The sequence below is a fragment of the Eschscholzia californica genome, unplaced genomic scaffold (genome assembly GCF_041429995.1).
Source record: "Eschscholzia californica isolate CP2 unplaced genomic scaffold, dmEscCali1.0.p SCAF_4, whole genome shotgun sequence".
In the NCBI taxonomy this organism is placed as follows: Eukaryota; Viridiplantae; Streptophyta; class Magnoliopsida; order Ranunculales; family Papaveraceae; genus Eschscholzia; species Eschscholzia californica.
Genome location: NW_028238461.1, coordinates 23,625,745 through 23,653,216, shown reverse-complemented (window position 1 = coordinate 23,653,216; position 27,472 = coordinate 23,625,745). Strand labels below are relative to the sequence as shown.

General features: G+C 36.3%; 3 protein-coding genes across 3 annotated transcripts; 1 reads left to right on the top strand and 2 right to left on the bottom strand.

Annotated features, from left to right (window-relative positions):
* Positions 1 to 1,019: 1,019 nt before the first annotated feature.
* LOC147543760 (nucleophosmin) lies at positions 1,020 to 4,509 on the top strand. Its single transcript, XM_086634023.1, has 7 exons — positions 1,020 to 1,467; positions 1,588 to 1,698; positions 2,472 to 2,540; positions 3,066 to 3,197; positions 3,645 to 3,722; positions 3,820 to 3,948; positions 4,108 to 4,509. Exons 1-7 carry the CDS (start codon positions 1,261 to 1,263, stop codon positions 4,294 to 4,296), a joined length of 915 nt encoding a protein of 304 aa, XP_086490149.1. The 5' UTR covers positions 1,020 to 1,260; the 3' UTR covers positions 4,297 to 4,509.
* Positions 4,510 to 5,823: 1,314 nt separating this feature from the next.
* Positions 5,824 to 10,759, bottom strand: LOC147543759 (putative protein arginine N-methyltransferase 1.2). The gene is made up of 9 exons (XM_086634024.1): positions 10,390 to 10,759; positions 9,639 to 9,649; positions 9,002 to 9,157; positions 8,593 to 8,656; positions 8,349 to 8,491; positions 7,753 to 7,840; positions 7,455 to 7,570; positions 7,146 to 7,296; positions 5,824 to 6,345 (listed from the first exon to the last, which is right to left on the bottom strand). Exons 1-9 carry the CDS (start codon positions 10,625 to 10,627, stop codon positions 6,140 to 6,142), a joined length of 1,173 nt encoding a protein of 390 aa, XP_086490150.1. The 5' UTR covers positions 10,628 to 10,759; the 3' UTR covers positions 5,824 to 6,139.
* Positions 10,760 to 14,392: 3,633 nt separating this feature from the next.
* Positions 14,393 to 21,650, bottom strand: LOC147543758 (Metallopeptidase M24 family protein). The gene is made up of 16 exons (XM_086673832.1): positions 21,365 to 21,650; positions 21,241 to 21,290; positions 20,976 to 21,036; positions 20,063 to 20,158; positions 19,826 to 19,975; positions 18,896 to 19,027; positions 18,322 to 18,449; positions 18,088 to 18,130; positions 17,748 to 17,831; positions 17,107 to 17,148; positions 16,895 to 16,965; positions 16,615 to 16,668; positions 16,427 to 16,532; positions 16,264 to 16,332; positions 15,525 to 15,668; positions 14,393 to 14,686 (listed from the first exon to the last, which is right to left on the bottom strand). The coding sequence occupies exons 1-16, from the start codon at positions 21,638 to 21,640 to the stop codon at positions 14,552 to 14,554; spliced, it is 1,641 nt and encodes a 546-aa protein (XP_086529958.1). The 5' UTR covers positions 21,641 to 21,650; the 3' UTR covers positions 14,393 to 14,551.
* Positions 21,651 to 27,472: the final 5,822 nt, after the last annotated feature.

Below are 27,472 nucleotides of genomic sequence, written 5' to 3'. Positions count from 1 at the left end.
CCTTTCTTTCTCTCTCTCTCTCCACTTTTCTTTCTCTCTCTATCCACCTTTCTTTCTCTCTCTCCACTTTTCTTTCTCTCTCTATCCACCTTTCTTTCTCTGTCTCTCTCCCACTTCGTCTTCCCCGGCCATGTCGCCGGCCGGAAAATTTTCCGGCCGGCGACCTTAAAAAAAAAAAAAAAAAAACTCTCATCTCTCTCTCTCTCAAAAGATTCCGGCGAAGGGGTTACCCTTCGCCGGAATCTGTTGAACCAGACCGGTCTGGTTCAACAGACCTTCAGATCTGAAGGTCTGTTCGGAACAGACCTTCAGATCTGAAGGTCTGCTCGGAACAGACCTTCAAGGGTCTTTTCCGAACAGATTCCGACGAAGGGTAACCCCTTCGCCGGAATCTTTTGAGAGAGAGAGAGATGAGAGTTTTTTTTTTTTTTTAAGGTCGCCGGCCGGAAAATTTTCCGGCCGGCGACATGGCCGGGGAAGACGAAGTGGGAGAGAGACAGAGAAAGAAAGGTGGATAGAGAGAGAAAGAAAAGTGGAGAGAGAGAGAGAAAGAAAGGTGGATAGAGAGAGAAAGAAAGGTGGAGAGAGAGAGAAAGAAAGGTGGAGAGAGAGAAAGAAAGGTGGAGAGAGAGAGGTGAGGTGGAGAGACATGTGAGGTGGAGATAGAGGTGAGGTGGAATGTATTTAATTTTATTTTGAAAAATTATAAATAGGAAGGACAATTAGGACATTTACTTGAAAATAGGGGCCAGATTTGAATTTACGAAAAAAATGGGACCATAAAGGAAGCTGGTCACAAAGTAGGGGGCCATATAGGAATTAACTCTTTTATTTATGGACTAAATGTCTTAAAATATCTACAAACTTTGTCTTGAAAAGTCTGAAAATGTCTAGAAATGTCTTGGAGACATGTTGTTCATGAGTGTCCCTATGAAGTATGAATCCCCAACCACTACCCCCTAAACGTTATTTAACAGCCCGAATAGATTTACTACGTGTATACTCGTATTTCATTGGTCGAGAACATGGGCCTACCGTCTCACAAATTCTTCCACCCAATAAAAATTCACAGAAAACGTCATTATTCGTTTATTTCTTCTTCTTCTTCACTTCCTCTCTCTCTCTCTAACCATCTCTTAAAGTGTTCGCTACTCAAACACCCCTTGTTTTACACTAGTCTTCTTCATCTTCTAGAGAGAGAGAGAGAGAGAGAGAGAGAGAGAGAGAGTTGCAGATCATTCATTGGGAAGAAACTCATCAATGGAGAAGATGAAATCAGTTTTTCTTCTTCTTATCTCAGTTTTACTAATATCTTCATGGATACCTCTTTCTTCTTCTGCAAAGAAACCAACTTTAACTGCTAGAAAAGAAGATATACCATATATCAAATGTCAGGTCTGTGAAAAGCTTGCAAATCAATTATATCACCAAGTTAATAATAAACAGACTCAGATCTCTCCTAAAAAGGTACCATTTTTGTTCAATTTTAATGGGTATTCTTCAGTTTTTTATTTTCTGTAGTTTGGATTTGATTGATTAGATTTGAATCTCATTTGATTTAGTATTTCTTGTGTCTCCCATTAACAGATTTCAGAGTTTGAGATCATTGAAATTGCTGAAAATGTTTGTAATTTGAAAAAAGAAGAAGCTGATTGGATCTTAAAAATTGACATTGTTGAGAAAGGGAACAAATTGGAGGTATGAAGCTATGGCAATTTGTTCCTCTTTTGAGGTTTTGACTTCAAATTCATATCTATCTCTTGTTTTTTTTTTTTCTTTTTGTTGATGTTTGTTGATGGGCATTGATTTGTTAGGTTGATCTAAGTTAACTCTAAATTTCTTAATGGGAGAAAAATGACAATTTGTTATTGTTAAGTTTGTGGTTATCCAACTCGAAGTAATTGGCAATGAGTTCAGAAGACCTAGACATTATATTCTTGGTTGCTCGCCCTTCTCCCATGTGGGACTATTCTCACATGCCTCCTCACTTGTGGGGTTTAAGCCTATCACCTCTAGGCCTGACTCTGATACCATGTTAAGTTTGTGTTTATCCAACTCAAAATCAATTGCCAATGAGTGGAGAAGACCTAGACATTATATTCTTGGTTGCTACATCATCATTCTCCCATATGGGATTGTTCTCACAATTATTATTATGTTTCTGATCATTGGGTCTTTCCTCTTGGAAATGTTTCATCTTTTCTCCTTTCTCCTACATGCATTGGAATTCATAATGGGGATTAATCTTAGTTTGATTTTTTGGGATATGATTTATCACCATGTAGAATATTTCAACAAAAAGATTACCTCTCTCAATTATTCTTCGAAAGTTGATAGAGTAAATGGGTTAAGATGCTAATCATTGTTTGATTTAGTAAGTATTTTTGTAGGTATACCTTAGCTTATGAATTTTATTCTAGTTTGGTTGCTTAATCTTACATTCCTCACTTTTCACCCTTATTGTCTTCCAGCTTGTCGAACAAGATACTGAAGGTCAATGTAATTCAGAGTGTAAGACGATTGAACGGGCTTGTCATGAGGTAAATCTTTTGTTTATTTCTTTCTTTTTGGATCAATTTGAGCCCAAACCATGTACATGCCCACTGGTATGTCTGTCAGTATTTAACACTAGTACTGGTTATCGGATGCGTGAGTGCAGAAATGCCAGAAGGTGGCCTCATATCTTCTTTGTCAGTATCTTACTAATAGATAACCTATAGTACGCTGCAAACAGAAAATGTTAAGTTAAAAATGATTTTATGTTCCTAAACATGATTGTGTTCAATTAGAAAAGATGTACATACAAGTTCTCACATTATACCAACTAAGGGGACTCCAACTATCTGATACAACAAAGGTAAAACCTAAATGACATATTAATATCACATAGATCGCAAATGATTTTCTGCACGAAACTAAATGGTTCGAGGCAATAAAGGGTCCATGGTTTATGCTTAGAATTGTAGTGTGTCTTTTGTCAGCATCTCATCATGATAGAATTCTCATTTAGCTATATTTATTAAATGAGTCGCAATTTTTTTTTAAAACGTAAATCTATATTACAGGTTATGGGTTTGTCAGATACCGATGTTGCAGAATATATGTACAAACACAAGCCCCAGGTCGATAAATTGGTGAACTATCTCTGTAAGGAGCTTACAAAATCATGCTCTGTCAAGCCACCGTTGGTTCCAAAGGTAATAATATCTATTTTCAGATAAATAGAAACTAAAGCCAATCTAACTTACATGCTATGATTGTATCAAGGTTTTGGTTTGCGCGTTCTTCGAAAGTTTGGTTTATGACGATCCTTTTCTTTTCAAATCTTATGAAACTCAAGTCAGTTATTTTACTTGTACTTTGATTTTGACTTAAGGCCATATCAGTACACTTAATCGTCTTCTTAGATTATTAGAGTCCACTCAAGATTTTTTTTACGGCTTAGCCTAAAGAATAGTTGCAGCCCAAACTTATCTCATTTTTATGATTGACATCAGAAGTGTTGTTTAATCAGTTGATCCTCATTCCACTCTCTTATTACACATTTTAATAAGCTGCTAGTTTTTCTTCCCTTCTGGTGCAATGGAAATCTTAAACCTTTATAATATCGCAAAAAGGTGAAATTTCAATTCTTTTCTTCTCAGGATCGAACACCAGGAGAACCTTTCCTTCCCAAGTCAGATAAGGAGGCTGAAATGGAAAAGATAATGAGATCAATGCAGGTAAATGTGCAAAACAACTTCATGATGGGCTTGATCTTAAAATTTTGATAATCTTCCATTGTGAGTGATTCTAAATTTCTAATCTTCATACTTTCAGGGTATGCCAGGGGCTCCAGGAATGAAAATGTACTCAAAAGAAGATCTTTTAAACAACAATTTCGGGAATGAAGACGCTGATGAAGATGATGATGACGATGATGCCGAGAAAGATTTTCCTTCAAACTTGGTACTGAACATATATATCGCGTTACCTCTTAGTATTCAGATCTGGTTCTGCATATATGTATACATATGTCTGTGTGTGTGTGTGTATATAAGCATATGCACGAATAATTTTCGTAATTGAAATATGAACATTCCTTTTCTTTTTTTCTTTGGCTGACAGGGTAAAGTACTGCGAGAGAAAGAACCTAAGAAGGAAGATTGGGTGAAGAAGATAACAAAAAGAGTTTCAGATACAGGTGCTAAGCTGAAGAAACACGCTGTGAAGACATCACGACAAATTCAACAATGGTGGAGAAAAAGGAAAACTGGTTCAAAAAAGTCCTCTAAAAGTAGCAAAACTGAACTTTAGGATAATACACGGCTTTTTTCGTTTCTGTAAGAGCATAAGTTTTTGTAGCTTTCTCTATCTTTTTTTTACTTAAGCAATTAGTTACAGAAAAATTTTCGATCACATTGAGTTGAAAATGATTCAAGTTCAAATCAGTAAAATCAGTGGTTAGAAAAAATGGAGAAGTTGAATGAGATAATGTAGAACAATAATGAAAATAGTCATTTCGGCACTTCTTTTTTGTTCATGAGATAAACCCATAGCAATTTTACACTTTAGACGGGTCCAGTGGGAGATGAAAAACCTCCAAACAAAAATTGTTATTTAGGTGAAATGATCATAACCACGACAAATGAGTCCACTGACAGATATAAAGATTGTCTTGTTTGCCGGCGTTGATCATTTCGGGACTTGTAATTCGCCGTTGAACTGTCTATCAGTTGGATAAATTGGTATTACTTCCCCGGACGGGTAGAAAATCGTAGAGAAAAACTATGCACCATAGCCACACCACATGAAACCGTGAAAGACATAAAGCCCACCTCGTTGAAAATGTTTACTATTCTATGTCTCCTAAGCTTGCTCCAATTGCTTATACCAAATCTTGTACCTGTCTTGTTGGAATACCAGAGACTCAAAATAAGGCAAGCACATCTCAGTTGCAAACCCTCACATGAACATAATTGTGAAATGTTGAAAACAAAGAAAAGTACAAAACCTCAAAACAGGAAGAGAGTGATTTTACCTCGGCCTTAAATCAAATGAGGAGCGGAAGTGTTGTAAAAGTGACACCAGTGCAGATGGTAAAGGTCGTCATATCGTTTCTACATACTACGTTTATTTTCTTTTATAAAAAATAATTTGGCTATATCTTAAGTTTACTTTCTTTTACAAAAAATAATTTGGAACATCGAAAATACTGATGTTTTTCTTTGAACAGCTAATACTTCAACCATGGCGTGGCTTTTCTTTTACCGGTCTACCACATTTGGCAAAGCCTTGTTTTCAGAGTAAAACTCTTTTCGGGGAGACTCCCCCTTAGAAGTCCGTACAGAAACATGAAGCGGAAAAAATTTTCAAACCCGAAAATGCTTGAATAACCAAATGACGAAGATTTTGAATATGGGAAAGAAAGAGATGGACTACAACAACTTGGTAATAATTCATAATACTGCTATAAAAGATGGTATAGTCTAGTTTCAAGCTTCCTCAGTTACATTAATCATGCTTTTGCCATGAAACACAAAAGACTTGGGGTTTCATTTCACACTAAAAGACTTCACCACTTATTAAGATTGAGTTCTTATATGTAGCTCTAGCTGTCATTTATATTTCACCAAACCAAAAAGCAACAACAAAAAGGAGTTTTCTCGTGTTTGATAGCGAGAAAATATTCCACAGGTTTCACGGAATTGTACTATTGTCCATGCGTTTCACAGAATGTTAACAGGCCACACTTCCATGGTAATAAAAATGCAACCAAACATATTTTTCGCATAAGCGAAACCTATCAACTAAAACCGCAGAGAAAATGAACTAGTTGTCTTCAAAGCAAAAAAAATCAAAACATGAATGGTTAAAGAATCTAGAAATACATTCTCAAAACTTCAGCCCAAAAAAAATGATTGTCAAATCTACCAAAACCGCACTAAAAGTGATGAACTGATAAAATTTCAGCATCGATCGGCTCTTAGCTCATATTACAAGCATGTTACATTATCAGTGTTACTCTGCTTGACTTCATTGAATCAAACAAATAGTAAGAGCAATTTTAAAAGTTCTAATAGGAAAAGTATCTCCAAATTCTTGGAGTGGATATGACGAACGATGATAAACGGGCATGGAAGATGAGGAGGGATCTTACTTAGCGCATCTTATAATGTTGAGTTCTTGAAACCTGGCAATGCTGGCCGCTCATTTGATATTTGAGTGTAATATCAACATCTCGATGATTCTTCTTGTTTTGTGCAACGGTCATAGTCCCAGTTACTGACTCTCCTTCGCATATGGTTATGACGTCTTCGAGGTACAACACCGTTTGCTTCCAATGTGTGGCACGTGATTTTGGTCCTGCAAAATTTTTAGAACCCACTAAGAGAACAAAAGAAAAGGAAGCCCACAAAAAAGTTTACTATTCGATAAATGCTGGGTGTATCAATGGAAGTTGTACGTTCCTACTTGATGAAATTCCAGTCTTACTAGTTACTACCAGCCATATTGCCCTTGATTTAGGCATCACATAGGCCTACTAGAATAGTTACACATAATACAATGTTTATCCTTGACACGGCCCTCAAGCTGCCCTAGACCACTCCTAGCTTCTACACCTACCCCATCTAGACAACAAACCCAGGCCTAGCCAATATGTAAGACAAGATTTACTACATCGCGGTATGGAAGGTCTTCCTAAGCAATGTAGAACTAAGTGCCTCGCACATGAAATTTCTGTTCCACGTTGCTACTACTCCAAGATGATATACTACTCCCAGATGATTAGGCACAGGAACTTACTAGACTAGAAATGCTCGACCAATTCCTACATGAACCTCTACGCTATACTAGTATACTTTCGATATTTTTTTAGGAGTAGGTAGTCAACTCGAAGTAGCACTGTTGAGATTCTAGAGGGTAACACGATGGTTCCTAACTTGAGCATAAATTTGGCTACTAAGCCAACGTAATGGAACAACAACAGAGATAAAAGAGCAGCTAAGAAGTTAACATAACAACCAACACAACACCCGTGATGATACACCCTCAGAAGCTATTGTACTACTTGTTGAAACTGCTTCATTATCATAGGCACTAGAAAATCCAGTAATGCAAAGTTAAATTCCAGAGAGGATATAGAAATGATGAACATAAGATACCTGTAGAAAAGCCCATTAACTTGTGACACTTGGTAAATGAAACATCAAAGTATGCAACAAGCGCATGGATATAGTCGCTGCGGTTTGCCACAAGCTTAAAAGGTGCCGTGAATGAGGTATCCCCGGAAGACATCTTAGAGATATCCATCGTCTGAAACAAGTATCCATAAAGAACATTAAACCATATTCTGCTAACCTTACACTTCGGAGTGACCAGGACATTGAAACGAAATTTAAAAAACTTAGCAAAATCCAAAAATTTAGACAATATGTATATATATATATAGGAAAAGGGAATTGCTCAACCACCTTGAGTAACTGGGAGTTTGTGACAATTTGGTTTTGGTCAACTGTGTCTACAAGAGGTTCCATCATAGATTCCTTTTTAATGCAGGTCATGTCAAAGCCATAAACATTGTTCCAGACTGAAAAAGCAAAACAACACCATCAATAGGAGGCAAGAGACATCAAACCGGAATCACCAAATCATTATAGCAAAGAAATGAAGTAATTAGACTGTGAGTTACACTTCCTGCATGCTCAATAGATGCAAGTTAAGAGCAGAAGATCAATAAGCAGTATAAAATAAATAGACAGACAATCTTACATTCAATCTTGTCTTCCTTATACTCAGCATCCTCGATAGCTGTCAAATATAGTGATGCTTTATCTGGTAGCACGAGTCCATCATTGTTCTGCACATAAGCTTAACCATATAAGAGATGCCCATTGTTCTTAATTTCGTGAATTTTTAAGGTTTTTCAGTATGTATTGGTAAATGTGTAGAGTGTAGCAAAAAAATTTCCAGTTCTTGAAGTAGACTACATGGAGTAGCCAAAGGCCTAGGTCGAAATGAAGCTTTCAACCTTTTGAGTCTCGAACATAGCACAAAATTAATTCCCTCAACAGGATGGATAAAACTGTAAGACTATCAATGCATAGCAACAGTTGATTGCAAAAAAGTTGACATCTCGAACACTTGGAATACACATAGCGTCACAGGTACGTGCATGCTGAGTAGTGAGTAACTACCTACTCCAAAAACTTGGCTAATCTATTCAAGTACTTGATTATGATGATGCAAAGGAATGAAATACAACTGAGGAGATAGTAAAGTTGTTAAACTGAACATGAAGTTAAACATAACCTATACAAGGAATGTGATGAAGGAATGTGTTCAAATTTTAAAGAAAATCGACTTACAAGCCACTTATTACGTGCATATAAGACAGTCTCTAACATATTCTCATACAACAGAAAATAGCCCATCCACTCAGAAATGATGATATCAACTTTGGGAACTGGAAGCACAAGTTCTTCGACCTTTCCTTTCAAAACTGTAATAACTGAAAACATGAACAATTGTATAAGTGTAAAGAGCATTTACAAGAAACGTACTATTGAAGAATATACATATAGGTAATGAAGTGCCAAAAAAGAAAATCACCATTAGAAAGTCCATTTGCTTCAACAATTTGTTTCGCCATGTCAGCAATTTGCGAACACTCAATCTGTAGCAAAATAGATTTATCAGTTCCAAATTGCGGCAGGAAATATTCGGGTTGCTTTATGAGTCGGAATAAATTGTGGCACGAAAAAGTCAAAAAGCAAAGAAGTAATATTTCAAAACCCCAAACTAGTCCTGGAAATAGGAATAACATGGGTTCTCCTAATAGTAACTGCGGTGAGAAAGAGCTCGTGATGAATGGCGGACTCCAATTTCAAAGCTAAAGACTAATAATAACAGTACCAATATATTGCAAATATATTTTATTTCACTAATGATTGTAACAATGACAACAAATTTTTGTAGAGAATATCAAACCACAAAAGCAGATAACAATCAGATCACATACCGCATATACATGCTTGGCCCCTGCTTTAGCGCAAAACATGGACAAAATTCCAGTCCCAGCTCCAACATCAAGAACAATTTTGTCCTTGAAAAGGAAAGTATTCTTGTAAATAACATTTTGATAGGTCTTAGTTCTCACTGTATCCTTCAACATTTCCTGCAGAGTACAAATTCTTAGAAAAATGAAACTGGTCTATCTTGGTTATACAAAAGAACAGTCTTTCATGTTACCAAAACGCGAAACAATGTATTTTTAAGGCAAAAACAAAAAGAAGAAAATCGTTGTCGTTAAGATAAGTAGAGAACAAGAGCTCCTATTAAGAACTATAAGTACTCGTGGTGCCAATCAGTAACTAATAAACCACCCATTACACAATTCTGAGAACAGTTACAATCCGAATACAACCTTGAGTAAATAACTGTATGCTCTTTACAATCACTACCGATAAGATAGCATTATATACAGAGATTCGTGCCCATTCTTTCAATACACATAAGCTTAAAATAGAGATTTAACATAAAAAAAAAAATGTAACACACAGAATATAAAGGACCAAGTAATAAAATTTAGTACTAAATCATTACTGAGTGAAGCAACAATAACCAAGTTGTTACATCTGAATGGGAGAAACACTTACTTCATGAATACCTGCATATTAAACAAAGAAAGAAGAAATCAGCCCTTGAACCCCTTACTCTTTTTCATCAAAACAATAACAAATCATAGTTTCACCAAATTTTTGCTAAGATAACCATTTCTGTTGCTACATTATCTTCCAAAACCAACCAAATCAGCTCAAAATTATGCTAACATACAGCTATAAAATGATGAATTGTGCAACTATACATAACCACCAAATTTTCTTTTGAATTGAAAAAAATGAAGAACACTGAGGAAGCCGAAAAACAAAAAACCCCTCGTAACACTTGTATTGGAAGTTTCAAAAACACTTGAATTGAACAAGAACTAACAAAACATCAGAAACGTAAATAACAAGTTAATAACAAAATAGAAAAATGAGAAAAGTTACAAAATAACAGAGACTAATGATTATGATAATGGTAATAACTGATAAATACATCACATTTTCTACTGCTTCATTCTATTTCAAACTCACCAATGAAAGAAGAATACCCAAAACAAGAAACTTTACTTGCTTAAGCTTAAGTTCAATAAAACAAACACCCAAACTTCATTGAAACAGAACAAAAAAAGAGTTATCTTTTCTTATATACATGAAACTATTGTGATAAAGATAACTGAACAAGAACAACCCAGAAAAAACATATATAATGAACCAAAAACCCTACAACAAACAACACAATAAGCTATTCAATAAACAGAAGCAAAAAAAAGAATCAGTTTTACAGAGAGAGAGAAGAAATTACCAAAGTGAGAGTAAGAATCAAAGTAATAATCAGCACTGGTTTTATCAGCACCAATAAGGGTACCATCAGCTTCACTCATAGAATGATCAAGATTAGAACTTTCAGTTTTCATCTCTTCAACAAACTCTTCTTCTTCTTCTTCTTCTTTGATACTCAGTTTAGTAACTTGTGGGTGATTAGAGTTTTCGCTGTTATTACTTGAAGAAGTCTGATTATTGTTGTTCCTTCGGCGACCCATTCTTTTATGTTTGATGAAATTAGGGTTTGCAGCAGTATATAATAGGCTGAGCTTGTTGAAGTAAAGAGAAGTTTGTGGGTTTTCGGGGTTTTGTTTAGTTTTGGTTTAAATAGTTGGAAATGGGGGGCTGATACGAGAAGAGAGAGAAAAGTTAGGGCGAAAGCCCAAAAATAAGAGAAGTATTTATACTTGAGATGAGAACACACTTTGTGAGTTTACTCCTCTTGGGTAAAATAGGACAACTTGTACGTGTTTGGGACACCGATTTGGGAATGAGGATTGCTAGTAATGGTGTTTCATATTGCAGGAAGGGAAAATCCCTCCCCCTTTGAGGCAAATTTTAGTAGGGAGAATTGGAGAAGAAGCCACTCGTTTTTAAGTCTTTTTAAGTGTTTTGTGCATAATAACCTTATTTTTGTTTGATAAATTATTTTTCTATCATTCATAAATTTCTTATAGTCCTTTGGAAATTTTTAGTTCTAATTCATCGTCTCTTAGGTTTCTTCTGATTAGTTCTAACTCATCCTCTCTCCAACACGAAATCATTGTCTTTCTCCAACATGAAAACATTGTCTTTCTCCAACATGAAACCATTGTCTTTCTCCAACAAGAAATCACATTTTCCCTCTCATTAGTTCTAACTCATCGTCTCTCTCCAACCCTTTGGAAATTTTTGTTTTTAAGTCTTTTAGGTTTCTTCTCATTAGTTGTAACTCATCGTCTCTCTCTAGCACGAAACCACATTTTCTCTCTCCAACCGAAATCATAGTTCCTGTACTTCATTCATCTCATCTCCAATAATGTTTCTTTTGGGTTTCAAGATTCGATTTTTGGTTGTTTTCTCTCATGAAAGCAACCATGTTCTCTTCAAACTAAAACGACCAAACCATGTTCAACAATGATTTCACTTTTCCCATATTTAAAGATGAAACACCCAAATTTGAATATGAACGTGGATGTTTTGGTTTTGTTCATCATTGGTGTAATGGTTTTGGTTATTTCGTTTGATTTCGGTCATGTTTTGGTTGGTTTTAAATAGATCTGGTGTTTGTAGCTTTTAATATATTTTTTGCACCTTCAAATATATTTTTCTTAGCTTTAGATCGGATTTTTAATGGATTATCAAAAAAAATACAAGTTTGGTTTATTTTTCTTGTTTCTCTCTCATCAACGACTGTTTTCTCCGCAATCATTATGTTTAACAAACTAAATTATATCGTGGCACGAGCAATATGCATTTTACCTTTCTAAAAGATGTGTTGCTTTCAGCAAAATGCTATTTTCTTTTTGACAAAATACAATTTCAAATTTCTGAAGAGAGAAAAAGGAGTGAAGAAGGGAGGGAAAAAGAGAGCAGAGAGAGGGGAGAAGAAGAAGAAGAGGAAAAGAGAGAAAGAAGATGAAGAACTAAATTTCTTATTTTTGCAAAGTTTGAAGGTAGCCGGAAATTTTAGTCGGTCAGCGACCTTCGGCGGAGAAGATGATGAGGTGGCGAGAGAGATGAAGTAGAAGAGAGATGATGAAATGGAGGAGAGAAGGAGAGATGAGGTGGTTTTAATGTTTCAAATTTTTTGACAAATAGTTCTACTATAGCCCCTAGAGTACTTTCGAAAGAAGCTTAAATGTTTTTGGCCCTTGGAGACCAAATTGAACTACAAGACACTTGCGGGGAGTCAAAACAGTGAGTTGGTCACAAATTAGGGACCAAAACGGAATTAACCCAATCATAAATGATTCAAAATTGTAGTGACTCCGTAATGTCAGGAATCCTAAAATCACATGTATAAATTTAGAGTTTGATGCATCCTCTTAACTCTAAAATATTGTGAATGTCATAATGCATGATTATTTTATATGTGTGTGAATGTTAAGACTAGTGTGATCTATAAATTTTTCTTATATTTTGAGCACAATAGGTGCCTTTGAAATTTCTTGTGTTTGGGCACCCAAGTTGAGACAAAAAAATTTCATCAAAAAAAAAAGTAGAGACAATGAGAGAGAAAAAGGAAGAAAGAGAGAAAGGGGAAAGAACGGAGAGGAGAAACGAGGAAAGAGAAATTATGGTGGTGGGAGGAGGTAGTCGTCCAGAAGTCGTAGTGGGAGAAAAAGAGAGATTTGAAAAGAAAAAAATAAATAAATAACCCACAACGTCAGTTTACCGACGACCATCATCCTCGTGGAAAAGGAATGGTGGTGGCACTTCGGAGAAACAAAAGGGAAACTAAAAAATAGTACAAAATTTCCACTCAAAATTTTGAGCTCCAGTAAATTTTCTTGTGTCCCCAAACCGAAGATATTTACTTTTAGTTGTTTTAGTAGGTCAAGATTTGAAAATGTTAGCATGGACAAGTATCAAAAACATTAGCTTGGAACAAGTACTAAAAGCATCTCCAGTGCAAGACTCAAAAAAATCTGTGTCACATTCCGATTGAAATTCTCATTCTTAAGTGCGTAAAATAGAAATCCTCAATTATGTATCAAAACTCTATGTTTATTTTGTTTACTACATAACATTGTTATTTTTATAAAAGATAGGGTCCACGAATTTTAGGCCAAAAGTAAAATTTAAAAAGAGATTAAGGTCCAATCTTCCTAGGAAAAAAAGATTTTAGTCATTTCCCTTTCGGAAAGACATTGTTGATACATAATCTGTTATGTATGACACATAAAAAAATGAAATAAAATACAGTATGAAACTTTAACAATAAATAATACGTTATTTATGAAACAAAACAAGAATCAATAAACAGAAAAACACTGTAACTTTGACATCTAGACACTTTAACTATACTAAATGTGTTTTGTTGTAGAAATATACGTAATTGATACTAAATAACGTTTATATTACGAAACAAATAGTAAGTTTGAAATCAATAGAAAGAATCTGAGGAAAAAAAAAATTTGGGAATTGATTTTCAAAAGTATGTTTTTTCTTATATAAGAGGTTATAATGGATATTATGATTAAATAGAAATGATATAGATCTGTTTTTCTATAGAAATTGGTCAATTTGGACAAAATATCCATTATAATTATTATTTTGGCTTAAAATCCTACATTAATATTATGGTGGACTAAATGTGTGTTTGGGTGTAGATATTTTGACTAGGAACTCAAAAATTATAAAAGATATTTAGTTATTTTGATCATATATGAAAATTTATTTTTATTAGTCAAATTCAAATAGTAATGAATTGGGAAATCAGATATTTCTTAAGAGGACATTCTAGAAATAATTAATTTACTTTTGTATCTTCTTGAAATACTTTAGAGAACTTATAAAGAACTTTGAAAATCCAATGTTGACCCTTAAAATTTCAAAGATTGTGGTGTATTAGACATGCTCTAAAGATAATGGCTAGTAATCATTCTCATCCATACTAGGCTTGCACATGAGCCAATGACAATTAACTTCCTCATCTATTCCATTACGATAGTTCCAAGGGCAACTCGCTACACACCCCTTTTTCTCAAAATAGCATCCCCTTGCCTTTTATGCCTCTTATTAGATCCGCCTCAAATGAAGATGATGAAAGACAAAGAAGAAAAGATGAAGATGAAAAAGATCAGCAATACTCATCTTCTTCTCTTTTCTTACCTCTTTCTGAAGTCTAATTAAATTGATTAGAGTCAAGGATAACCGGAAGTTCGTTTAGTAAAAACACGAGTTCCTTTACAACTTCCCTTCCAATTATTCGAAAAGAAACTCGTGGATCTACTGCCAGTCCCGAAAATGAAAACTTATAGTAGTGTATATTGTACCAGTTTACAGAAATTATTCATTATCTAGATGAAATTTATACTGCTCAATCGTACGTATTCATCCATAAAAAAAAACATGTACTAAAGTAGAACTATTTCAAAAAGTTATTGTGAGACGGTAAGTGAGAAAATACTTATCTAGTGGCCAAGGAGCACATTCTACTAGGTTTGCGGAGTATTATCTAAGTTGACGGATGTCTTGTCTAGTGGCCATGGAGCACCAGCCATCACAGCTTCAATCTCCCCAGTCTCTCTTGGACATTTTGTTAAATTTTGAGCACCATTAGAAGTGACAAGCTGAAACAAACAAACAAACAAACCGAAGAAAATATGTGAAGATTAAAATAATGAACACAAGTAGTACACAAAATATGCAAGTTTTGAAGTGTATCAGCTCCAAAGAGACGAACAAATAATAAAGTACGTGAACAAAATGAAGTGATACAAGAACAGCCAAAATTGTACTAGAACTGGTTTAAGATGTCTTAAATTCAGAGAGTTGGGACACATATTCTGGTTCAATAATACGGTTTTATGCAAGAGTCAATACTCCTTCAATCTCAGAAAATTATCCATAAACATACTCTAATGATCATAGTGAGCATCAAAACGGGGTATAGCTGGCTGAACATAGTTGTCTACCACTTTATCAGACGACATAGCTGCAAGGAAGAAAACTACTGCTTCAAGGGAAAAAATTTCAAACAGGTGTTGTGTGTGGGTCTGATATCAATTGTTAATACTATTAACTATCTATTTCAGATTGATTTAATTGAAAGTCAGAGTACGATATATGTTGAAGAACAACCAAACTGACCATGGAAATCAGACTCCACTAACCCACTAAACCAACTACAATTGATAACTTCTCCACTATTCGGAGTTATCCTCAAGAAATGAAAACACTAACCACAAAATCAACTTACAGAAATAACAAAATAACCAACTTCTAACAGCATTTGATTTCACTAGAGAGATAAAAAAACATGCAAAAAGTCATATAACAAGTAATTTACATGACCTATTTGACTATTTCTAGATTCAGATTTCAGATTCATACGAAACAATCAAAAACGCCAACTGCAAAAAGGTAAGGACTTTATGAATGATTTCATGTAGGAATTCAATGTCTTACCACATCACTTTCAATCCGGACACCACCAAAGGTTTTAAATCTCGCAATTTGCTCATGACTGAAGAACTTTGATGTATTTGAACTTTCCATGGCCGGAACCAGCAAAGCATCAATAAAGTAGCATCCTGGCTCTACTGTTATCACCTTTAGCAAGAAAGAAAAGCAAAATATTAAGCATGACGGTGTATCAGATTTGAGATTTTTCGTGGATGTTCTTCCCACCACCAGATTTGATGTATATATACCAAAAGATGATGCCTAAGAAAAAGCACAACATATACTACTACTTAGATAATAAAATAAATGCCAGTGCTGAAATATGAGTTTCTTTTATGTCGTATTCCTTCTGAACAATTTTCACAACATTAAATGGTTACAATCTGGAATATGATGGATGGTGAAACCAGTGTTCCCAGAAACTCTATCGTCCCTGTGCAACATTCTGGAATCTGGATTTCCAGTACCATTTTATGGTACTTAAGCAATCTAGTATTCTATATATGGAGTACCTAAATCTCGAACCCTAATTTCCCAATTGTTTTGTATTAACTAGTCGTTTGGTTAACTATTACACTTTCTAGGCAACTAGTTACAATTTTAAGATTCTAAGGTATATGAAGATGGAATTGTTGGAATATATACACAGCTATTGTACATTCAACCATAGAAGACATATACTACAAGGTTATTATGGTAGGATAAGGAATGAGTTTTAAGAGTAGAATAATTCATTACTTACCATTCTCTGTTGAAGTTCTCTAACTGTACGCAGAGCCCTCAACCCAGGTTCTTTTAGCCTTTCCATATCCTGTAGTAATGTAAGCTTTTACCTTCTCCACCTCTCCAGACAAACATGAGGTGGAAAAATGATTTCTTACTAACAAAAAAATAGTAAAGACTACCTTGGTGTAGCCGCCAGGATCGTGGGTGTCAATACCCAAGAAGTGTCCAAGACCATGAGGCATAAAGACAGCTCCTAATCTTTCAACCATCATTTCATTTACATCACTACAAACAATTACGTAAGCAGAGAACAAATTAGTAATAAAGACAGATTGGCGTTCAGATATTGTATATTTAAGGGAAATACCCGACAAGGATGCCTCCCATCTTAAGTGACTCAAGAATAGTTTTCTCTGCTAGTCTGCAAATAGGAAAGTGATGTTAACATAATAGGAGGTGTGTCAAGGATACTTTCATATATCGTCAGAGTTCAGATAAAGCATTAGCTAGTGCTAACTAATGGTGGCAACAAATGACAAAGTGCCCGAAGAAATTGGAGAAAATTAACTTGTTTTTCCTTGGACACTTTGTTCAATGAGTGAGTAGTGGAAAGGAATAGGAGAGGATGGTCGAATCACTAAGCTTACTTGTGCATATCGACCCAGTTAACTCCAGGTTTCATTGTGGATAGGACCGCATCATGAGCCTTGAGAACTGCCTGCAAGATATTATAATTGTGTAGTTAAAGAATAGGCAAGATCACAAGTACATTGGAGACTAGAAGATCTCTTGCTTGATTTTTCTAATTATGATCTGATCGTCAAACGTAGACAACAATATCAGAAAAGAAAGTACTCACATTATAAATAAGACATTGATCACTTGTAAATTTTCCATTGACCTGAAAGAATACGCAAATACATGCAATTTTAATATTGAAGTTCAAAACAGGTAAACAATGTAGAGAGTAGCCAAACCACTGGTATAAACATTAGTTAAAGAAAGGACGCAGGAGAAGATTAGGTAAGGACAAGTATGTGCAAATGGCAGTCATTGTGCTAACCTCTAAAAATGCAATTTAGAGGTGCCTAAGCCACTGAGTTTAAGAAGTGTGATAAATCTTACCTTATTATGGAACTCAGTTTGATAAATTAGTACTTGTTTTTTTTTTTTTCTTATTTTGAAACTTTGAATTAACATTTATTGAGAAAAGGACATACAATTTTAGAGGAGAGTTGTGTTCCATCACCATATCCTCTCAACTGTTAATAAAGCCACAGTATGTTTTTGTCTTAGCCCATTTTAGATTTCTGCTCCAGTGAAACAACAAGCCTAGGATATCTTCTACTCCTAGTAAGCTATGTGGGTTTGAGTATTTTACTTGTCTTTAATGGAAAATATGATAAGGCCAAATTACACACATGAAAGAATGCACATGGATGCCTACGTGGCAGGACCACATGACATGACAGCTTACATTTTGAATACATATATACTCACAGGAAAAGAGCATGTTATGTCGGAACCATAGAAATGATATTCAGCACCCATATCCAACAATGCCATATCTCCGTCCTTCAAAGTCTGAATGAATGGAAGAATTCAAAATTTATGGAAGTATGAAGCAAATGTTAGTTACCCTTCTATTTCTATATTTGAAAATAGGAATGAGTTGTGATGATTCAAGAAGCAATGAGATCGGTCAAGTAAAAAAGGACATCAATGTGGGAGCGGAGCAACACTAATGCCCTTACACTAGCATGACAAAAGGTTAAGATTAACTGTTCAAGTTCAATTGTACTAAAGCATAAAGACAACCAAAGTACAAGATCAAGCATACCCTGTCATTTGGAGCAGCTGCATGCCCATAATGAAGAACAGAACTGAAATAAATGAAGTGGTTGGCAATTAGTACAGGGAAATATGCTTCAGGATTCACATCATGTTTATATAAATTTAACAAGGATAATTACGAAGGCAGTGTTACTTCTTCAACATTAATCCGTCCATAAGATTTTCCTAAGGAGGATATCAAGTAGAAAGGGATGCAAAAGCCTCAGTGCGTCAATCCCACCTATTTTGACCAGTAGCACATATGCATGTATAGGAGCAATGCCTACAACCACCATACATGTAGACGTGATGAAGAAATATGCTTTCTAGCTGGTACTCTTTCATGCCTGGTTGTACTTTTCTCATCACCTAAAAGAATGCAGCAATTTGATTAAACTAGTTTTACCCGAAACAGAACATTTTCAGATTTAAGGGATAAATTGAAGGATAGAGACGCCTGATGTGTAGTAAAAACTATAGAAGTCATTCTTGCTGAAGTTAGAACCAGTAAAAACCTAGCAGATTAGATAAATCACAACTGAAAAGGAGTTCAAATTAGTTACTCATAATCAGGAACGTGGCTAAACTGCCTAAGTTACAAAGTGAATTATCAATGTAAATGTAGAAATCAACATAAAATATCTAAGAGAAAGTTATAGAAGATCTTCAACAACATATGACTATCAAAGAGTGATTTGATCAAAAACATAACCAGGCCATAAACGGAGAACTTTTCATAAGCTAGTTTGTAAGCTCTTTTTGTGAGCTTCTGAGAACAAAAGTACAAGGCATTATGAAATAAATCACACAAGTACCTCAATGTGAGCTTCTGAGCTTTTATCATTAGCATACTGAATGAGAGAAAGCTCCAAGTCAGATTTAAAAATACGGCATTCAGTCAAAATTGGATGCAGCGTGCTTAACTCTGTTTCAAATTTCTCCATTTCCTGTAAAATAAAGAGCAATGTGTCAAAGCTATAAGATCCAGAAGGCAAGGAAAGTGGACCTAGATATCTATCATAAACCCAAAACCACGTCCAACGAACGTGTACAGATGAAATAATGATAACCGAAGTAACAAGCCACATGAGAAATAGAAGGTGAAAAAGTAAGGGATTCTAGTTGTCTCACTAGAATATATAAGTCAATTTAACAAATTCATTCTTTTGCTCTAGGTGTTCATTGGAAAAACATTGATGCCTACGGAAATAGAGATTATACAAACAATACAACCATCAGTAATATCACCCTTTTTAGATTAAGCAAGGACCATGAGATGACACAAGTAACACATCCGCAATAAGTAGTTAATTTCTCTCTAATGTCAAGTTCATTTTAAGATTCAAATTTTCAATTGAAACAATAGTTGTCAGTACAGAGCGAGTGCTAAGAAATTCCATAAGTTATACATCTTATGGTGATGCAGCATTCATCACATTAATGTCGATTCAAAACTTTAAATTGAACATGGAAATAGTATTATGGTAAAACTACAGCTGCCCTTGTAATTCAAAACCATGTTCATAAAGGGCAATACACGAAATATCTTGTATAGAGAAAAATAGAGAAAGCATACTATGATGTCATGTAAGCACATTACTATGCAGTTCATTGATTTACAAAACATTATTCTTATACTAAAACATTATTCTTATACTACACTTGGCCAAATCCATTGAGTAATTCGAGTTTCTATTGTGGAGACCAGGACGAGATTTATAGTGAAAGGCATGAGAGGAAAGAACCTTAAACTCGGCAGGCTTGGAAAAGTTATTGCTGTCAGTGTTAAGTCCATGCAAGAGAAATAGTAGAGGTTTTCCTGATCCTCCATGATGAGCACATAGAACATCCACAATCTCATCAGTATAGTGAACCATGTCAACCATGTAAATTTCCTGCAGGGATAGAATGGAGACTTCAACATGTCGTCTACTGATGATCAATCAAAACAAGAGTTGGTAAGAGCGTAAAAGTAATGTCACCTTGATGTACGCCAATGGTTTTATTTCCCCCAACCAAACGGCATAATCAGCAGGTAGTCTTGGAGCAAACAAAATTGATTTCCCAGTCGAGATATCCTTAAGGGACAAAATAACACGTATTTTTGAGAAGAAAAGCTTTAGATTGAAAATAATGGACACTTGCACGGTACTGATAAAGCAAACAATTTACTTAGTGTCAAAGATTGCCTCCCAATTGTAAGAAAGCATAGTAAGTATGTTTTAGCATACAATTCTAGAAAGAATGTACTAATTATGGAACAAGGACTATGCACACTCAATGTCAAGCCCAGAGGCGGAGCCAAGTCACCAATCGCGGAAACCGAGGGAACTCGCCTCCACAGGAGGCGACCTCCTTCAGAACCTGGCGCCTTGGCGTGCCTTTGATAACATAGCATTTTAAAGTTCTTTTAGTGTTGATCATTGGCAAGTTCCAAACTCCTCCAAATTAAGGACATAAAGTTAACTACATAATGGAGTAGGGACTGAAACTTTAAAAATAAGAACTCAAGTAATACAATTGGACTTAAAAATAATAATAGGGACTCAAAACAAAACAGAAAAAACAAAAGAACAAAAGCGAACTATCTCTTCAATTTGGAGGGATGAAGAATGCCCCTCCATATAAGGTTGGAGCTCAACCCCTCCGAATTGTGTTCGGTTTGGAGGGAAGGAGCTCCCCTGGTAGATGCTCCAAACAAGGCAAGAATCAAACAGTAACACCTCAGAACTTCAAATAACAGAAGCACCTCAATATCTCCAACTACGAAAATAAACCCATAAGACCATATTATCAATAACATACTAGATTTACGAATCATTAAAAAATCATAACACTGGGAATTTCATATAAAAAGCGAATTGAGGAAAGATAGGTTTTTCTTTCTGAACTTACAATAGCTCCATAGAACTCAGGTTCCTTCACTCCAAACAAGTAAGCAAAATAGCTTTCCTGTCTATAAATCATCAACCGAAATACAAACTTAATCTTATTATAAGTAACAGACAGTAATTGGAAAATAAAACCAAATTAAATCCCAAACAAAGATGAATTCTGTACAAATAACAATGATCAAGTACTGAAATTTCCCCTCAAAATGAACATTGTTTTCTAACATAAACAAACTCATCAAAAGGTGAAACCGCATAAAAATAATTACCTAAAAAGTTCAGCATGATCGGTACAGTACCGCGTTTTCTCTTCACCTCCCTATCAATCAAAAATAAATAAGTTATTAGAAGATAAACAATAAAATTAAAGAGAGAGAGAGAGAGATGATTTACTTGAAGAAAGACGAAGCCTTGATGAGGAAGATTGGAGTAGGAAAGGTGATCGCGAAGAGATCTAATTAGCTTTGATCGGTTTTCAGCGTGAAGTTGCATAGGAATTTGAGGAGGATTTAGAGAATACTGAGGTGAGGAAGATGAAGCCATTGGGAATGGCTTCTTTCTCTCTTCATCCATCATTTGATGCCCAGACATCTCAAAAATCAAAATATAAAGACTAGGGTAGTTGTATAAGCGCCCCCAATGAGTGTCAAAGGCCCCTCCTTCCGGCATAAACTCATTCTCACATTTTCTTTGGAGGAGGCGCTTTTAATATTTATTGGGGGCGCTTCAAAACTGATAGAAAGGACTAGTATCTATAAACGAGGGTATAACTCGTGCTCACATACAGTTCTATCAAATGCGTCAGGACTAGTATCTATAAACGAGGGTATAACTCGTGCTCACGTACAGTTCTATCAAATGCGTCACGTGAGGCTGGCTTTAAGATCGTTGTGGCTTAACTCAATATCTATAACTTAATAGATATAAGGGTCCTTTGATACGTGTGGAAATATTTGATGTGAAAATCGTTTTTTTTTTTCTCATATGAAAGAAACCAAGTTTTTCTTCCAAACATCCAAATATTTGGATTTGATATGGCACGAGGAAATAAGTGGAGAATTTTTTAAGGCGCCTGACTATAGAACTTTTGGCGCTCTTAATTTACCAATTGATGTGGCGTTAAAATGCCACATTTGGATCGCTTAACTTCGATGAGTTAGTTCTTTTCGTGTTTTATTTCTAATTATTTATAAGTTTTTCTTGGTAGGTACCTTATTCGGAGTTTGACGCTTCATTCGGAATAAAACGGAACATTTATCACATTTTATCTCATGTGGAAGAGACCGGAAGGAAAGAGAGACCAGGGGTATTTTGGTAATTTTTGCAGAGATCAGAGGTTAAGTGGCAAGTGGAGTCGATGGTGAGTCCAACGGCGAAGACGGAAGTCGAATCGGAGTTCGGACGAAGAAATTACGGAAGAAACAAGTTGGAGGGTATTTCGGTCTTTACCAAAAGTTAGAGGGTGTAGAGAATGATGAGGGCGCCCCCTTTGGTTTATTTATCTAGGCCCAAATCCAAGCCCAAAGCTAAAGAAGAAGGTCAAGAAGGCTTTATGAGCACCCCAAGACCAAGTCAATGGGCCTAAACCAAGTCAAGGATTTGTATTTGGGGGTCCATGAAGAACAAAAAGGGGGAAAAGGCTGATTGGAGGGGACTTCATCTTCTATAATCAGAGATTAGGGTTTAGAGGAGTTGGGAAGAGGAGAGAGAGAAAAGTGGGTGAAGGATTCCGGCCAAAGCTCGGCCGGAAAGCTAAACCGACCAAAGCTTTGGCCGGCACGAGAAGGGACGGCAAAGGAGCATCTCGACAGCACCAGACCGACACAAAAACGACCCGGAATAGCACAACAGCAGCTGCTCGAGAAAGCTTCAAATCTTGGACAGCAGCTCGGGTAGAGATCTTCACCAGCTCGAGTTTCATTGAGGACGGCAGCAGCTTTCAAGTTTGGCAACAGCTCGGGTTGTCTCCAGTTAGCACGGGATAGAGTTGTGGCTCGGGACAGCAACTACTTGGCCGGGCTTTCACTTCTCTTGGCCGAGATCTTCAAGGGTTATTCCGGCCATTCCTTTGGTCGGAAAACCTAGGGTTTTACTTGGGAATTTGTTGTCTCCATCTCTTTGTGTTTGCCTTGTGTTTGGTTGTGATTTATTTGAGATTTGGTTGTTGCCAATTTCTAGTGAGAGAAAGCTTGAAGCTAGATTTAATGGTGGATTTTGTTCAAGGAAGAAGATGATACGGGCTGATAAGGGGAGGTCAAGTTCTGCTGAGAGGACACCTATTATACACTGTTAAGGGGACCCCTGCATTCTGTTACAGGGAGATCGACAGCACTTGAACACTTATATTTCCCGTCGATCTTAGTCTCGCGCCTCATCGGAATAGGGAGATTCTCACCTTAACTCATGTCTTTCTTTATTTTCTTCCCATTTATTATTTGTATCGCCATGTCTAGCTAACTTTTGTATTCGGATACTCGTGATACATGTTTTGATGTGACAAATGAGTTTTAATGATGAAATCTTCCGGGTTTTTAGACCGTTCATGGACTAGAATCTGAGTTATACAAAGAGTTCGTTGACCAATCCAAGTAAATGGGTGAAGTTAACTAACTTTTCACGCTTATTGATTATTAGTAATAGTCACTATCGACTTTGTGGATCGAAGTATCCCTCTCATTCGATTCTTGCTCGACTCTTCCCGAATCTCTCATCTTTAGTTTAGTTAGTCTTATTTGTTTATTTATTTGAAATCAATCCAAAAACCCAACTTATTATCTTTTCGTTTTTAGTCTGAGTTAGTGACTGACATTTAAACCGGTGGGTTAGACTTTCTCGATATTCGTATTACCTTCTTATCTTCGTGGATCGATCCCGGTCTTACCGGGTTATTACTTGACGCCCGTATACTTGCGGGTGGTGACCTATTTAGGGTAACCTTCTAGGCCCATCACCAATGAAGGGGCGTCAACTGCAAAAAGGTGGGGCACCTTTAGAAATGCCCAAATCTATACTGAACTAAATCGATCACCATATCTATTATATTTTCACTGCTCAAAATAAGAACTTCTTGAAAAAGAAAATGAAGAACAAAAATAATAGGAAGTAATGGGATATATCTTCATCTCAGTCACCTCTATGGTTCAGGCAACTGACATGATTGTTGCACTTAATCAAAACTTGGTGATAATGAAGGTTGGCGAGAACCAAGCGCAAATAAACTTTCATGTACACTCAACGGGCTATAAAGAACAGATTTAAAGTTGGTGCAAAGAAGCTTCGACTTCCAGCCTTCTTGAAATTAGGGTTTTCATAGTCATTAGTTGGTTTCAAGCCGATCGACCACCAGCACCCTTCATAGTCATTAGTTCGATTGTTATCTTCTAAGATTGGTTGCAATTAGTCTGAATATGGAATTTCAACTTTTGAGAGAGGGATTCGGTTGTCTTCTTCTTCAAAGAAGGAGTTCAAATTTTGAGAGTCATTAGTTTGAATCCCTCGTAGCCATTAGTTTGAATCTTGTAGCCACTATATTGAATCTCATAGCCATTAGTTTCAATCTCATAACCATTAGTTTCAAGATCTCATAGTATAGGGAGTTCTGAGAAAGAGAGAGAGAAAAAAGTCTGAAGCTGAGAAAGAGGGGGATAGAGATAAGGAAGGAGAGAGAAAACGCTAATGGAGACAGAGCGTGGGAAATGGCTTTTCACATGTGGAGGGTGGGAAAAAGTTTCCGCCTTTTTTGCCACATTCCTTTCCCACGAAAAGCTGATTTCACACTCTTTTTGTCCAATCAAACACCAGAAAATCTATTCTCTTATAAAAATGACTTTCTCACTTTTATTTTCGCACGTATCAAACGGACAGTGACATCAAATTCAAAGAAGAAGAGGGAATGAGATGTCTCGGCCTCTGGGGGAAATGAGCGTGACAAAGAAAGGTGATCTATAGGTGCCCCACATTACAGCTATAGGCGCCCCTCAAAGGCTAAAATTTTAAGGGATCCATATGTAAATTATGAGGCACCTACAACAATAATATTGGCACCTTTAAGTCTTCACAAAGATAAAATGGGATCTTTGAAAAGATGTTCTTTCTTATAATCTTAACCCTTGGATGAATTTGAATCAAATCTAAACCCTCAAACTTTGAGAGAGTAAATCCAAACCATTAGAGACAAACATGAGAGGGCAAATCTTAGCCATTGGGATGAGGGTCGGGGTAGATACCCTCCTCCCTTATTACATAAATTATAATAAAAATAGCTCACACAGTTTCCCAAAGTATAAGTTTGGTCGTCTATTTTTTATCCGGAGTTTGATAAAGTCACATCTGATGTCTGATATAAAATCTGAAAAGAAATTAACTATTAACACTATTTAGTATTATTTTAGGTGGATTCTTTGGGGAATAAAGAAAAGTCTCGAGGGAATAAAGACTTAGTCAATCAAGATTTTAGCGTTCATATATTTTTTTTAAGTCCAAAAATCCTTTTGATTGTTGTTAGCCCCCTGATCTTCATCCCCACCTCTCCCTCACCACCACCATTATTGTGTTGACCAAAAACTACACCAGGACCCTCAGTGGTAAAATGTCCATTGAGACGTCAAGTTCAACATGACACACTTGTTATTGTTCGAGCCCAACCCAAAAGTTTCTCGATGGCCTCTTGCCGACTAAACCCCTGAAGCTCATGTCCAAACCCAAACACGTGTAAAGAGTTTCCACCTGCACAAAACCCCATGCACCACGTGGGACAAAACATATAATGAAGAGATCCTCTATGTGTCAAGTGTACCCAAAATGGCAGAGATCACAGACTTGGTCAACAAGCCTCCAAAGGAAAATATTCCCCTCATTTATGACACTTATAGCGTGGCAACATCTCACCCGTTGGTGAGATCGTGTACACATACTCAGAGCACTTACCAGATAACACGCACAATCGTTGTGCATGTATAGCTAGTGTACACGTCACATTATCCCAGGTATCACGCCATGCATTTACTTCAAGGTCAACCATTACTCCTCCCAACGGAACATTCCTCGTGCCTATATAAAGAGGAACACCTCCATTTCTCAAGACATTAAAAGCAGAGCAAAACAACACCATTTCTTCTTCTCCACTCGCCCTCTATTCTTGAATATTCTTGAGACGTTTGCATACGAGTTACCTGGTCCCTTGACGCCTTACCTCATTTACTTTACATACTCTTATGGTTACAATCGTTCTCACTACTCAGATCGACTAGACGTCCTCAAGGGTATGAAAGCTTTCTCCTTGCTCGATGATGAGACATGAAACATGTCCCATCTGAATCTCTTAACTCGGGCGAGTTAGTCTAATTCGAGCGGTTACTCTGATGAATTATTTGATTTTCTTTCTTAGGTTTCATTTACGGAGTTCGATGCGAAAACATCGTGATAAAGACATACTTGAGGGGCATTTTGGTCATTTAAATGACAAGGGTATTCTGGTCAATATTAGTGCTCATGTGAAAGTAGAGTCTGAGACGAATCCAACGGCGAAAGCGAAAGTCAAATCGGAGTTCGGACGAGAAAGATAGAGTAAGTCGAAGTTGGGAGAAAAATTAGTTGATTAAACCTACTCCAGAGACACGTGGTGCGAAAGTGAAGAAGGATCTGACGGCTGAGGGGTGGTTCAGGTTAGTTTCGGTCACGGACAGTGGTACATCGGGAATTCCAGTTGCCTTCGATTTGGTGTAACCCGGCGCATGATAGTTCAGGTGTACTGAAGATCCTATTTAGACACGTTTACAGCCCGTAATATCCAGCATCTTGTATTTGCGTCTCCCACCTTCTTAAGTTGCTGCTGATACACCGTATTCTCCTTCTATAGCCAGCAAGACGTCAATTCGGTTGGGTCCACTATCTTTCTCTTTATTTCCTAAAACTATTTTGTTAGTATACAGTGAAAAGAGAAAGAACTTGAAGGAAATTTAGAAACTTCATGGACATGGAAATAAAGATAGCTGGAACTTGGTCTCGGTCTGGAGAGAGAGTTATTTCAAGAGATTATAGAGATTGATGGAAAGAACAAAGAAGGAAAGAGGAGAAGGGGATGGCGGTAATTAGAAGATAGCCGAGAGAGGGAGATAGGATTCGATTGACAGAAGATAATCGAAGTTGTAGAGAGAGAGAGAAATATCTTTGGAAGGATTTGGCCTCTCTTGATCTTTCTATAAAATCAGAGACTAACGAAGGAAGAGGTACACTCGGTTTTGGGGAGCAGAAATCAACTACTCCTCCCTCACCATTAAAGCTTAAATCCGAGGTAGAGAGAGAAAGAGATTTTGAAAGCTTTGCTCTTCTGTTTCTTCTTCTTATTTATTCTTCTCTTAGTGACAGAGAGAGGTTTATATTTAGAGAGAGAGAAAGCCACTGTTTGTAGAAAGAGAGAGAGAGAGAGATTGAATTAATTGAAAAACACCATTGAATTATCTTTTTCTTCTCCTTCCTTTACTGTTTTGATTAGAGAGAGAA